Genomic DNA, 14,241 nt, shown 5'->3' on the forward strand with positions numbered 1-14,241 from the left:
ATCGAAGCCGATGAAAAGCCGCTCAAAAGGTTGAACATGATGTGATTTGGCGCTTTTTCTTTCCCACCATTTTCAAAGGCCAAAAATGGGATTTCACAACATGGACCCATTCGAAGTGAGCGGTGAGGGGTAAAAGGGAAGTTAAACACTAACTGGAAGAATCATGCAGGGGTGTGTAAAAGTAGGAGGGGGTTTTTGGAAAGTTTTAAAAATTACAAGGGGTGAACAGTAATTTTCCCATTTTAAATTAAATTTTTAATTATCTTTAATTTGATAATTTTGCTATTTTGAGATATACTCGTAATTAATTTGCAATTAAGAGAAAGAGAAATTTTAAATAAATTTTTAAAAATTTTGTTATGATAAAAAAAATTATAAATATTCCTAATAAATGCTTGTCTATAGATATTAATTAATATGATTTACTTACATTGAAACATTACATATCCTTGTAAAATCATGAATTTTTTTAAATACTCTCATAAAAATTATATTTACTTATATGCCCATATAAGCGTAGTTGACTTTTTACTGGTGTTAAATCAATGAAATAAAAATAAAGGATAAATAACCACAATGAATTTGCTTAACTGTTTTAAAGTACTTAAACCTACACATTAATTTTGGTGGAGAAAATATCTAAAATGCTTATGTATGATTTCTTGAGAGAGAAATATGCAAATCCAAAATCATTAGTTTCTCCTTCCAGTCTTATTTATATGTTAATTTTAACCAATTTATATTTATTAAATAAATCAATTAATCAATTTATACTCATTAAAAAAATCAATTAAAATTAATTATTATCTTAAATTCATAAAAAAATTCTATCAAAAATTTCAAATTACCCCATTTAAAACCATTAAAATTTTATTAATTTTTTTATAATTTAATTATATCTTTTATCTTTTTAATTATAATAATATTTTAATTTTAAAAACTATTAAAAATAAAAACTTAAATTAAGGGCAAGGCACATGGTTTCTAATGGTTTGGGAGCTCGAGTTGAAACTCCCAGCATCAAAAAAATAAAAAAAGTGATTGCAAATTTATCAAAAAAAGCTTAAATTCGGAAAACTATTTAATATTTCATAAATTTTTTAAATAAATATGTAAAAAAAGACTAAAAAAATTTGTTTAGATCAACAAATCTAAATGAATATGTGACAAAAATTTAGACAAACAAAAAAGACCGAGGAAGTATTTAACATGTTAACTTTAAGCACATGAATATCTATCCACAAGCAAAACGAGGGATATGCAGACTTTCTGACTTTTCTGAAGATAAAATACAAAAACAAAACAAAAATAAATAAATAAATCCATTAACAACCAATTCCTTGAAAAACTTTTCAGTCTGATTAGAACCATGAATGACATGGCTACGAGTTGTTAAATTGTTAATGGGTGATTTTATATCATTGGCATCAACAAATGTTACATCTCAAAAGAGCATGGCATAAACTACATGGAAAAATAAATGCATTAGACCCTTCTTAAAAGAGTAGACTTATGATGGAACATACTTCCAGAGAGTGATGCAACAACACAAGGACATTCTGGAAGATGGCTGTCTCATAAGGGTGATCTGCGATCTCATTCTGCAACACTGCTAGGCATTGGACAAACTTAGCATTGCATTATTTGTTAGAGAATTGAACATGTCTAAGATCTCAAGTGATAAATTTATCCGTATCTCACTCAAGCAATTGAACTTTTATCTTCATGTACCTGCACCCAGTCAGCTGGCCACCAATCTGGTTTAATAGCCTTAACCTTCACATTGTTATCTCTGATACTTAAAGCAGGTGAAGGCTTGAAAACCTCTTCCAACTTCACTAGGCCCATCACCCGGCAGCCCAGGGCAGTGCTGACAGTGCCGACCTTTTTTTTAGAACTAGTCTCTACTATTTCTGACCCAGGAGACACCTTTTGCTCCAGTTCTATAAAAAATTGGAAAAATATGCATGAGCATAAAAGCCATCTATTATTGATACAGTAACAGCTCACCGGAAGAACTTACCCTTTCCATTATCAACAACAAACTTGAATGGAACCAAGCGCTTGCGGATAACACCACGATGGTGTGTTCGAGCAACTAGCTCTTGGCCGACATAGCACCCTTTATCAAAGGAGATGGCATTTAATGCAGCAAGATTATACTCAAGAGGTATAGCTTCACCTGTAGAAATATTAAACTAAAATTAGGAGCTAATGAGGTAGTTAAGAAGCTTTTAAATGCAAGTCAAATTCCCACAGAAGCAGGTTCACTGACTAAATCATGATAATTAATAGGATAAAAATGGCAAAGCAATCACAAGATTCACAACTCTGTGAAAGGTCTAAGATGGACGATGAACAAGTTATAGCAACATGGCAATTAATATGAGAGGATAGTCTAAATATGGCAAGCACAGTTGCATGGAAGATTTAAACATGCAGTGCACAAGTTACAGCAACAAGGTGAGATTCAGTAGCAAGCAGAGCAAAATCTATAACATTAACATGACCATTCTCATAACAAGGACTCATTCAGGAGAAGTTATTATTTCAGTAAGTTTGCACTCAGTTATACATAACATAGTTAAAGAGTTCTAGACAGGAAGCTAGCAAGATAAAGAATGGGTATGCCACTCAAAAAAAAGGACCCTACTTATACAATAATCAAAGCTATATGGGTGCATCACAGACAGCGAAATCAACCCACTAATGGCCTTCATCAAACTGCACTGGAGTCCTACAGGGCATATTTGTCCTGTCAAGGACAAATGAAATTGCATTGGAGTTTAACACGTAAAGTTATGTAGTACAAAGAATTTCCATATTCCTTTCATATTACAATATAGCCTGCTATCATATTTGCCACCATGACATCGCACACTTGACATAAATAAAATTCCAAGCCATTCAATCTATCTACCACTCTAAATTCAGGTAATAATTCACCTTGCATCCATAAAACTTAATACTAGACTGCCAAATATGATGCCTAGTTACTGGTTAGGATTCTTAACTAGCCAAGACACAAATGAAGACATGGGAAGAGTTTCCTTTATTTTCCCCCCTTTTTTTTTTTGATAATCATGTTATCAGCCTCTGCACAGCTCACTCATCAAAATGATATATTACGAATTCTTGCTGAACTACTAAGTTGCCAATAAAGGAGACTGTCAACATTTTCTATAAAAAGGCTAAGGGATTCTACAAAGGTTAATGTGAGATTCTACAAAGCAACACAGGAATATCATGTTGTTATCATTGCAATACATGTAGCTTTGTTTCATGTCATCTTGCTCTCTTCTGCCTAAAATGCAGTGTTGGTCAGAAAAACAATAATAAAAAATTAAAAAAAGAAGTCATCTACATCATTAAGAAGCCACTGTCTATACAAAGCCACCGCCTAGTAAAGAGATCACTGATGCAGAGAAACAAATAAGAAAAACAGACATCAGCTTAAGGCCAAGAGACCACACCTTTTGGAATTTCTGTTGAACCCTCCGCAACTCCTCTCTCCAGTCTCCATAGCAAGTAATGTTCTTCCTCTGCTTCCTTATCTGCCTCGACCAATGGTGCTGTTAGGATAAAAAAAAACTTCTTAGGAAACATCATAAAATAAGGGTCTCCAAGTAGAATAATAAACAAGTAGAAACCACATAAATCACTTCAAATTGTGGACTAAACCAACAACATTTTCACGAAATCATAATTAATAGCAAAAAACATCCCTGGTCAGTTACTAAAAAGAAGACATGATTAAGAACTGACTAACTACATCACGGAGCTTTAAATGAGTCAATAAAAAAATTTTATTATTGAAACCACAAATACGTTAAAGGAAAAGGAGAGAATGAAGGGTCATTATGTACATTTTCAATCTAAGTCAATAATATCGTGAGACTGTGCGTCCACATATATGTAAATATATTGTATGATAGTGGATGACGCTACATTGCTACTCATCATAAAAAGGAAAAAGAAAAGAGCAATATGCTTAGGGGCAGAGCCATTTGAGCTTACGAAGAGTGCTGGAGGGGAAAATTCCCCTGAATCCAAGGCAATCCAATCTAGGATCGGCGAACCATTGCCAACCAATCTCAGACGCCTCTGCAGAAGATACACTAGCCTTATCAATCCCACCTCCCCAGCCAACAGATGCAGCCTCAGGGTCTTGACCAGATGATGGCACAGCACGACCACCGAAGCGCTGCCAGCAAGAGAACTCCTTTGCCACGTTCTCTATATCAACTTTGGATCTCAACCTATACCTGCAACACACTCACAAGCCTAATCACTCTCAGGCACCATTTTGGCATTTCATCAAACACTTGAAAAGCAAACAACAATCACCACAAACAACTCCAATTCCACACGGCACTTCAACAAGCCCTTGAGGAGTAAACTCAATCTATATTTCTCTCTAAGTGCATGCTGAAATCAAAGCTTACTTCTTGTCGGCATTTTCACAAACATTTGAACATCAAACACAAAAAAAAACACAAACAACGCTACTCTTAATTAAATCAAAGCTTACCTTTTGAAGCAATCGAGGATCTCATCCAAGACCGCAGCATCGACATCAGCAAGAAGCTCCACGACCTCCTCCGATCCACTAGATCCAGGCCCCGACCCCGTCCGGTCCAGCTGCTCTTCCTGACGGGGAGGCCGGAAAAGGAAGAGATCGTAGAGAAACCTCCCCTGAGGAGTAAGCAGGGCAGCATACAGCGGTGGGGAGGAACGCTGGGGTACGTTAAGGGTCCGCCCAGAGTGTTCGCCGGCGGCAAGCCCAGCGAGGGCCCGGACGTCGTTGGTGAGGAGGCCCTGGAGGAACTTGAGCGTGTCTGGGCCAGTGAACCGGATGACGGAGCGGGAGGAGAGTGGGCAAGCCATGGGGCCGGCATCGTCGAGGGCTTGGTGCGATGAGAAGAAGCGCTTGAAGAGGTGAGAGGATCGCCGGAGAAGAAGCATGGTGTTTTTTGTTCACTGTTTTTGTGTATGTGACTATAAACTGAGGAAGAGTGCCGGCAGTTTCATGGTCCGGAAAGGCGGTGGTTATGAGAGGACACGTTATGAGAGGACACGTGGCGGATCTTTGCTGATGATGTGTTACATCAATAAGTTAAAAAAAAAAACATGATACAAAACTATTTTTGTAATTATTGAGAGGAAAGGGCTGCCTCCGAAAAAAAGGCCCAAAAACACTCTCAAATAGTAATACAAACGTAGAGCTTTCAGAGCGCTCTCTCTCTCTCGATGTTCGTCAGCAATGAATGGCTCCCAAGCTCGAGCGTCCCACGAGCGCCCCCAATATCGCGGGGAGTGCGAGGAGGAGCGCTTCTCACTCACCGCCTTCATCGTATGCTCCAGTGCCGCGTGTACTGCCCACATGCCTCCAGTTCCATTGCCCATCTCCAATCCTCTTTCCTTTCATCGTCATCGTCACCGCCATCGCCATCGATTTCAGATGCTCTCAGGAGGAAGAGGAGGATTGCGGATCGATTTGAGCGCAGCTATTGGTTTTGGGAAGGATTGGAGCGGTGGAATCGTGGTGGCATTGAGGAAAGAGGTCGGATATTGATGATAGGCCTTGGCAGGGAGGGGGCGCATATATGGAGACGGGGTTGAAGGGTATGAGATCGCTCCTGATGGTTCCTTTCCACGAGTCTGATCAGATGGAATGGCAGATCCCGTCAATCATGGCAATTCCAACCGCGATCTCTATCAAGTTTGTCTTTGATTTCCTCTTTTGAATCCTTTTTGTTTTTGTTTTTGTTTTTGTTTTCTTTTTGGTTGTTTGAGCTCCTGATTTTTCTTTCCTGTTAATGAGAAATTTTAAATTTTGATGCGCTGTTTGTGGTTTGAGAATCTGTTTTGTATGCCATTGAGTGGAAGACCATGATCATCTGACAACAACAACAACAACAACAACAACAACACAAGCCTTTAGTCTCAACTATTTTGGGTCAGCTGCTTGAATCCTTCCCTTCCACATTGCTCAACCCATGACCATAAGTATGAACTTTATATTTTTAGGTTTTTATTTGATCCTTAAGACAGAAGAAAAGAAGTGCTATGAAGAAGTACTAACATAATATCACCATATGGTGGTGAAGATATGAAAGCGGATTGTCCAATAGATGTTGAGTGAGAACTCTCTCCTCCATGCATATAATACAGTCTTTCAAATCAATCTCCAGTTAGGAGAGTTATCTAAATTTATACATAAATGCATCTAGAGTGTCATATAGTGCTAGAAATCTTTTTTGGTATACACACAAATGAATATGGAGCTTTTGAAGTTTCATGTACGGAGATATATGTGTGTGTGTGTGTGTGTTTTACTTGGAAAATTTGATTATTTTCTTGAAGACAACAAATTCAAGCATTTGTAGATGTAATATGATTTCTTTTTCTTTTTTGGTAAGTATATGTGATATGATTTCAAAATTGTTAGATTTGGAACTCTAGAATTGGGGAAAACGGAAGTAATTATTTATTGTTATATAATATTTTCTACGAGGAAGACATGATTCCTAATGTAATATTTGGTTTTGCTAAATTGATAATGTACTAAGTTTCGATTTCAGCATTTCATGTGACCAGCATGCTCCCCTTTTCTATGCTTTATTTGCACATACCAGAAAGCATAATTGCAGTGAATGAGTTTGCAGAACTGCCGTAGTGAGATGTAACTTTCTAACTTTTTGAATGCCTGTTGTGCTAATATCTATGAGCCATTGTACTTCTTAGAGATCCTTTGTTCTTATAGAATCTTCCTATTAAAACTTTTCATATGTTTATCTCCATAATTGTTTAGGTTTGGCAAGGAGAATAATTTTGATTGCATGATTAATGAATTGTAAACAATCACTCGCTCTTTAATAATTTTATCATCTGAATGTATAATTTTGTATGCAGGGGCATTGGACTTAAGATTCTCATATATGAGAATGAATGTTTATTTTGCTCATTGCTTAATGTGCTGTTTATAGCTTTTAGAATTTGGAAATTGATGAGCAATCTCATAACGAGGATATTTTATGAAGTTGATGTTATTTCATTCTCTATCAAAATTTTTTCTTCATTTTTATGATGTAAATTCACCAATCACCAATGATTTCTTATTTATTTGGACTTTTATATTTTGAAGGCACTTATTGCATTGAAGAAAGGTTCCCAATTAATCAAGTATAGTCGTAAAGGAAAGCCTAAGCTGTGCCCATTCAGGATTTCTAGTGTGAGTTTATATGCTATTTTTTGGTTCAGTTGTCTTTGTAGTTTTGTCTTATTTTTGTTTTCATTGTTCTTAACAAATAGAAGCTTTGAGTTTTTTATGCTATGACAACCCATTCATGAACTTAATATGATGTCAATTTGATATTTTGCCATGATTGATGTACAGTCAAATTTGCAAGCATGGATGGATAATTTTATTATTGGATTCAAAAACTAGAATATTAAGTTCTAGGCATATTAATTTCATTTCATGGTCAAGTTGCCTTCTTGATGCAGGATAAATCTAACAATTGAGTTGGGTTTCTTATGAACCACACTAAGAAGATCTGAACAAATCGGTTTTTTTCTTTCTTCTGTTTCTTTCTCTCCTGCCCCTAACAAATGCAATCCCTTTCAACATATTATAAAGTTAAATATAAAATCTAATCCAAACCGTTCACAGTTTACCTGCTTCTTTGGTTCATGATCCATAATGCTGATAATTGGTCTAGCAAATTCCATTTTGCATATCAGTTTAGTTGTCTGACATGTGCCATCATCTCTGCACTTCTGTGTAGATTATTATTTAAGCCTGTAAGACATTATTTGATTCTGTTAGCTATGATACATCTGGATTTTGTTTGTTTTTAAAGATTTAAATGCACATGGTTGCTATTCATTAATGCTCACTGTGTTCGAAATTATCACCTGATTCTAAAAGCCAATCATAGCTTTATATGGTTGAGTTTTTCTTCCAGCATTTACTGTAATACGTGACCCCCAATGTTTCCCAGAAGCAGTTATTCTAATCCTTCCGATTCCATATCACATTCCTTTTTTGCATTACATCTGATGATTTGTTCTGTCAGGATGAAACAGCATTAATTTGGCTATCTCACAAGAAGGAAAGGACTCTTTACTTGGCTTCTGTAATACGTCTTATACCTGGTCAGAGAACTGTAAGTTGAGCTGTTGGTAGTTGATCCAATATATTTTTTTTTCATTTTGCTTGAATATATGCACATGCTATCCTGTTTGGGCTTTTCTTTCATTTGTTATTGCAAATTATATATGCACTACATGGTTTTTATTCTCTGCAGGCTGTATTTAGAAGATTTTTACGGCCTGAAAAGGATTACTTATCTTTTTCTCTTGTCTATAAAGGCGGTGAACGAACCTTAGATCTGGTAATTAGGATTTCTTCTATTGTTTTTTAGATGTTTCAGTATTTAAGGTAAACATTAATTAACAGATCAAAGTTCTTGGTGCTAGTTTAACCTCCAATCTGTTCTTCCTCAATAGGTTTGCAAAGATCAAGCTGAGGTAGAGGTATGGTTTACAGGACTTAAGGCTTTGGTATCTACCCACCAACGGAGGCATTCTAGATTTGATGGGCAGAGTGATGTGAGCTTATATCCTTATTTAAGTTGTTGTCATGCCTTGCCACAAGCCCTTTTTATTTAATATATATAAGTTCTAGGCACCATATAGGACAGTTACTGTATTTTTCATCTGAAATTTATTGGAAATTTAGATGTATGACTTCGCCAAGCTTTTTGGTAAGGTCTAATGGAATGATTTCTATAAAATCTGTCCTGATATAATAAATTTATCTTTTTCCCTGAACTAATGTAGATTTTGTTTTATTTCTGAGGCATTTGCATGTTGTTTGCCAAGATGGTGGACGTGTAATTCAGTGTTTCTTGACAGACTATTGTTTCCTTGTTTCACAAAATTGTACTCATAGTTTGTTCATGGTCAAGCTGCCTATTTGTTAAAAGAATTAATGAGCCGTACAATCTAACTAAGCTGAGTGTGACAGTGATATGAGCTAATAATCTTGGATACAGCTTGTTTTAATCTATCGAAAATATACTTTAGATGTTCTCAAGAGCAACATTTGTTTAAATATTTGAATACACCAGGACACCTGAATGACATGTCACCTCCAAGTTCCAAAATCATACTAGCATTTTCCCTATCAAACTATTTCTTTCAATCACATTGCCTATGAGGAATGCTTCCACTGATGATGCATTGTTAGATCACTAATAACGTTGGACACCTATCTCAGTGGCATATCAGTCTTTATAGATCTTATGTTATTATATTGCTTGATTGCTTATATGTCTGTACTGCTTTATTTTCATTAGGATGGTAGGGACTCTGTTCACAGTGGTCTCGCTTATGGTGCAACACTAGAAGGTACTTCGACCATTTCCCCAGGCGCCCTGGTTGATTATGACAACAAAGGATCTCCATTGAATTTGGCAGGGTCAGATGTGGGCTCAGATTGTCCAAATATGCAACTAAGATTAAGTAACGCAGATGCTGTTCGCCTTAGTATTTCAAGTGCCCCCAGTTCTTCAAGTCACGGTTCTGGACCAGATGACATCGAGTCATTAGGTGATGTTTATGTTTGGGGAGAACTATGGTGTGATGGGAATTTACCAGATGGTTCTAGAGACTATTTATGTTCACAATCAGACATTATACTTCCAAAACCTCTAGAATCAGATGTTGTCTTGGATGTTCAACAAATAGCATGCGGTGTCAGGCATTTTGCTTTGGTTACTAGACAAGGAGAAGTTTTCACATGGGGTGAAGAATCTTGTGGGCAGCTTGGTCATGGAAATGACTTAAATATCAGTCGGCCTCGGCTTGTTGAATCACTTTCACTCTGGAGTATGGATTATGTTGCATGTGGTGAATATCATACTTGCGCTATATCTACAGCTGGTGACTTTTTAACTTGGGGAGATGGAACACATAATACCGGACTTCTTGGACATGGCACTGGTGTCAGCCACTGGATTCCTAAGAGAGTCTCTGGCCCTCTGGAGGGACTGCAAGTTTTGTCTGTGGCATGTGGCACGTGGCATTCAGCACTCATTACTTTTAATGGAAAATTATATACTTTTGGTGATGGGACATTTGGTGTACTTGGTCATGGTGATCGAGAAAGCATTGGATATCCCAAGGAAGTAGAATCCCTGCACGGATTAAGAACAATTAAAGTTGCATGTGGCCTATGGCATACAGCAGCAATTGTTGAGGTAATGGGGCAAGCTGGAGTCAATGTTGTTTCTAGGAAGTTATTTACCTGGGGTGATGGAGATAAATATCGTCTAGGTCATGGTGATAAGGAAGCACGGCTTATCCCCACTTGTGTTCCTTCTTTAATTGATTACAACTTTCATCAACTGGCATGTGGACACAACATTACTGTTGCACTCACAACATCTGGACATGTTTTTACCATGGGAAGTATAGCGCATGGGCAACTTGGAAATCCACAAGCGGATGGCAAAATTCCTTGTTTAGTGCAAGACAGATTGGTTGGGGAGCTTGTGGAAGAGATTGCTTGTGGAGCTTATCATGTTGCTGTACTAACATCACGAAGTGAATTATATACATGGGGAAAAGGTGCCAATGGGCGACTAGGACATGGTGACCTTGAAGATCGGAAAACACCTACCCTTGTTGAAGCTTTGAAAGACAGGCATGTCAAAAGCATATCCTGTGGCTCAAATTTCACAGCATGCATTTGCATTCATAAGTGGGTATCTGGTGCAGACCAATCTCTTTGCTCAGGTTGTCGACAAGCATTTGGTTTCACTCGAAAAAGGCATAATTGTTATAACTGTGGATTGGTCCATTGCCATGCTTGTAGTTCCAGGAAAGTTTTGAAAGCTGCATTGGCACCGACTCCAGGCAAACCGCACCGCGTCTGTGATTCATGTTATTTAAAGCTGAAGGCATCAGAAGCTGGCAATGCCTATGCTGCTCGGAAGAGTATCATTCCTCGCCATTCCATTGATATCAGGGAGAAGTCAGACCGGGGAGAAATAAGATCTTCAAGAATTTTGTTGTCACCCAGAACTGAACCTGAAAAATATATTGAAGTAAAATCTGTCAAGCATGATATGAAATCAGATTCTCCATCTCTAATCCGAGCTTCGCAAGTTCCTGCGTTATTGCAGTTAAAAGACATCTCATTTCCTAGCTCAATGAGTGCTGTTCAAACTGCTTTAAAACCAATTGTTACGTCAGAATCTTCACAAACTGGCAATTCCAAGCCAACATCTCCATATGCAAGGAAGCCCAGTCCTCGAAGTTCTGTTACACCTGTATTTTCTAGAGGTATCATTGATAGCCTTAGGAAGACTAATGAAATCCTGAATCATGAAGTTTCAAAGCTGCAAGCCCAAGTATGTGCCAAATCTCTTTCTGCAATAATTAATATGATGTTCCATTTTGCAGCATTTGCACTTGTTTAAGATTTCTGTATCATTTTCGTTCCCGCGTAAACATAAGCATTTTCCTGGCTGGTGAACTTGTAGGTTAAAAATCTGAAGCAGAAGTCTGAAATTCATGATGCTGTACTGCAGAAAGCACAAAAGAAGGCCGAAGAATCTTCATTTTTAGCTGCAGAAGAATTTGCAAAATTTAAAGCTTCAATTGAATTCATAAAGTCTCTTGATAAGCAGGTTTATTTAGCTTTACTTTTCCATATTGCTATCCCTTATAGAAATGAACTCTTTTGAGTATTTCAACTGCAATATGCTCATAAATAGGTGCATGATTTTACATAAAAGATATTATGTGCTGAACTTAATATTTTGCTTTTATCTTTCTATTGGAATTGCAGCTTTGGTACATTAGCTTCCTCTTTCCTTGATTGCTGGTCATACCATGTTGCTATCTTTTTGGTTGCTTGTGCTATTATTTCAAGAAAGAGTTTGAGTACCTAATGGTCATAATGTAATTTATTCTGTGCTTGGAGTTTTCTTTGAATATTTTTATGATAATCTTGAAATGAAAAAAGTTTCAGAAGATATGGGAAAGAAATTTGCTGCTTCATTGATCCGGTGTGCTTTATATGTTCAAGATTTATGAATTTTCTCATTTTTCTTTCTTTCATCTTGAAGCTTAAGGATCTGACGGAGAAATCGCCTTCAGAACTGGGTGAAAGTTTAAAATCCATGCATATTCAAGCAGAATCATTTCTAAAAAGTAACGAAAATCACGCATCAGAGTTTTCTTCTTCCATTGTAATGGATTCCTCAGGGAATCATCACTCTTATTCTAATAATGGTGGAGGAGCTGATGTCCACGGTCAGAGGATAGAGAATGCAAACGAGGAGCCTGACTCATCACACAATTATATCGTAGGCAGTGCTCAGCACAGTAACCAATCAGCAATCACTGAAACCAGAAATGATGCTTCTCATCAAAGCACGGACAATGGAGTTAGATCGCCAGAACTTTCTTCCATGAATCATACTAATGTTGGAGAAGTTCAATTGGTAGAGCAATTCGAGCCTGGAGTATACGTGACTCTTGTTCAACTTCCTAATGGAACCAAAATATTTAAACGGATTAGATTCAGGTAAAACAACAATGTACTACAGAATGAAATTTAATTCTATGTGATATTTTTAAGGTTGTAGATATCGAAGACTTGATGAAGTTTCATCTTAGAACATCCATAATAAGTTCTCTTGACTATCGTATTTTGTCATACGTAGCTTGCATATTCTAACTTTGGCTATTTGAAGGAGCACTTAAGATTAAGCAAAGCATATGATTTTCTTTTTCACGTGTTTTGTTTTAGATATCTAATTGTTTACCTAAACATGTGTAGCAAGAGAAGGTTTGGTGAGCAGCAAGCTGAAGATTGGTGGAATAAAAACAATGAAAGGGTTCTCATGAAATACAGTCATCGAGTTCCTGTTGCTGCTTCTACACAGAACTCAAGTGCACCACCGGCTGATGATGAACAGGGTGCTGCAGCATCTTCCCAAGCTTAGGCTTTTTGTGGTTTCACCACTGTTTTGACAATAGGAATAGTCAGAAAGCAGTCACCACAAGCTGATCGCAATAATCTCCTTGGATGGCTGGAGTATAGAGTAACCTTGCGGTGGTTTAAAACTATTTATTCAGCTCAAAATACAATGAAGCAGACGCCCCATTACAAGGTAGGTATAAATTTTGTAGTTGTTACATATTTTTTTATTTCTTGTCTTCAATTAACGCAGTTTTTACTAATTTTATAAGATTCCATTCACTGATTGTACAGTAGCATGAAAAGGGCATTTCATACCAATTTCTGTATATAATCAGAAGTAGGAGCAGTGTGTTGTTGATTTCTATGGTAGCAGACACTTTTAAGAGTTTAATGTTGTTCCTGTTGTACATCCAGCAAACAATTACGTTATTATTTTACCATGATCAATCAGTCTTGAATATTAGCTGATTTTATCCTCTTAAAATTATGATCTTTTTGGTAATTCAGGTTGCATTCATTACTTGTTTGAGTGGATCACCAAAACATAATATTTTTCTTGAGCTTAGTCAAAGAATTTTGAAAACCTCACTCTTGTAATTTTTCTGCAGTGTGTGCAGAATTTTTTTCCCCACGAGCAAAATGGAAAGCAGGCAAACAGATGGATGAAAGTTAAAGTGCGGGTGCAAACCATGGGGAGACATTCTAAGTAATTTTTGCCTGATCAAATCATTGAATAATATATGATGCATGTAAGTCATTGATTCTAGAATTTATTGTCACACTGGTGTGTATGCAATGTTAGCCAAGAACTAGGTTAAGAATTGAAAATTTCCAAATATTCATGCGTGGATGCCTAGCCAACCTTATCATGTTTTAACTGCTGAAAATAAAGAGAAAAGGAACAGAATGTTGTTTGGTTTTGCATGAAGAGAATAAGGGGAAATTTATTGTTTTTGTTAAAAATTAGTAACTTTATTTTGACAAGTCAGCAAGGCATGCTGTTTGTAAAAGTACCATTTGTTATTTGTTTATTTTATTCAAAAGCATCATTTTTTTTAAAAAAAATCGGGTTTTATTTATATCCTGAAATTAATGGCCTTCGTTTTTTTTTTCCTTTTTCTCTTTTTGACTATTGTTTGTTGTTTTTCATTCTTTTTTGCGTGTGTATGAGTTTCATAATTGTATATAAACCCTTACGAGATCATAATAATTTGTAAAATTGTTATAATGCTCGCAAT

The 14,241-nt window shown here is 36.6% G+C and overlaps 2 protein-coding genes across 3 annotated transcripts; one reads left to right on the forward strand and one right to left on the reverse strand.

Moving 5' to 3' along the window:
* Positions 1 to 1,332: 1,332 nt before the first annotated feature.
* Positions 1,333 to 5,037, reverse strand: LOC120264642 (putative transferase At4g12130, mitochondrial). The gene is made up of 5 exons (XM_039272471.1): positions 4,532 to 5,037; positions 4,018 to 4,265; positions 3,474 to 3,572; positions 2,024 to 2,182; positions 1,333 to 1,943 (listed from the first exon to the last, which is right to left on the reverse strand). Exons 1-5 carry the CDS (start codon positions 4,963 to 4,965, stop codon positions 1,702 to 1,704), a joined length of 1,182 nt encoding a protein of 393 aa, XP_039128405.1. The 5' UTR covers positions 4,966 to 5,037; the 3' UTR covers positions 1,333 to 1,701.
* A 149-nt stretch (positions 5,038 to 5,186) lies between these two features.
* LOC120264641 (PH, RCC1 and FYVE domains-containing protein 1-like) lies at positions 5,187 to 14,019 on the forward strand. Of its 2 annotated transcripts, XM_039272468.1 has the most exons (10): positions 5,187 to 5,722; positions 7,148 to 7,234; positions 8,082 to 8,171; positions 8,313 to 8,399; positions 8,515 to 8,616; positions 9,366 to 11,423; positions 11,556 to 11,702; positions 12,144 to 12,604; positions 12,860 to 13,193; positions 13,612 to 14,019. In XM_039272468.1, exons 1-9 carry the CDS (start codon positions 5,675 to 5,677, stop codon positions 13,023 to 13,025), a joined length of 3,246 nt encoding a protein of 1,081 aa, XP_039128402.1. In that variant the 5' UTR covers positions 5,187 to 5,674; the 3' UTR covers positions 13,026 to 13,193; positions 13,612 to 14,019. The 2 variants fall into 2 exon arrangements, with proteins under 2 accessions (XP_039128402.1, XP_039128404.1); XM_039272470.1 differs by lacking the exons at positions 8,313 to 8,399; positions 8,515 to 8,616.
* The last annotated feature ends 222 nt before the right edge of the window (positions 14,020 to 14,241 follow it).

Source organism: Dioscorea cayenensis, chromosome 7 (assembly GCF_009730915.1).
Source record: "Dioscorea cayenensis subsp. rotundata cultivar TDr96_F1 chromosome 7, TDr96_F1_v2_PseudoChromosome.rev07_lg8_w22 25.fasta, whole genome shotgun sequence".
Classification (NCBI taxonomy): domain Eukaryota; kingdom Viridiplantae; phylum Streptophyta; class Magnoliopsida; order Dioscoreales; family Dioscoreaceae; genus Dioscorea; species Dioscorea cayenensis.

Bases quoted from the DNA above. Each gene is read 5' to 3' on its own strand.
- LOC120264641 (XM_039272468.1), top strand. From the start codon at position 5,675: ATGGCAGATCCCGTCAATCATGGCAATTCCAACCGCGATCTCTATCAA. The intron at 5,723-7,147 runs GTTTGTCTTTGA...TATATTTTGAAG, and splicing joins CCAACCGCGATCTCTATCAA to GCACTTATTGCATTGAAGAA. The intron at 8,617-9,365 runs GTGAGCTTATAT...TATTTTCATTAG, and splicing joins GATTTGATGGGCAGAGTGAT to GATGGTAGGGACTCTGTTCA.
- LOC120264642 (XM_039272471.1), bottom strand. From the start codon at position 4,965: ATGCTTCTTCTCCGGCGATCCTCTCACCTCTTCAAGCGCTTCTTCTCA. The intron at 4,266-4,531 runs GTAAGCTTTGAT...AGTGTGTTGCAG, and splicing joins ATCCTCGATTGCTTCAAAAG to GTATAGGTTGAGATCCAAAG. The intron at 1,944-2,023 runs GTAAGTTCTTCC...AATTTTTTATAG, and splicing joins TGTTGTTGATAATGGAAAGG to AACTGGAGCAAAAGGTGTCT.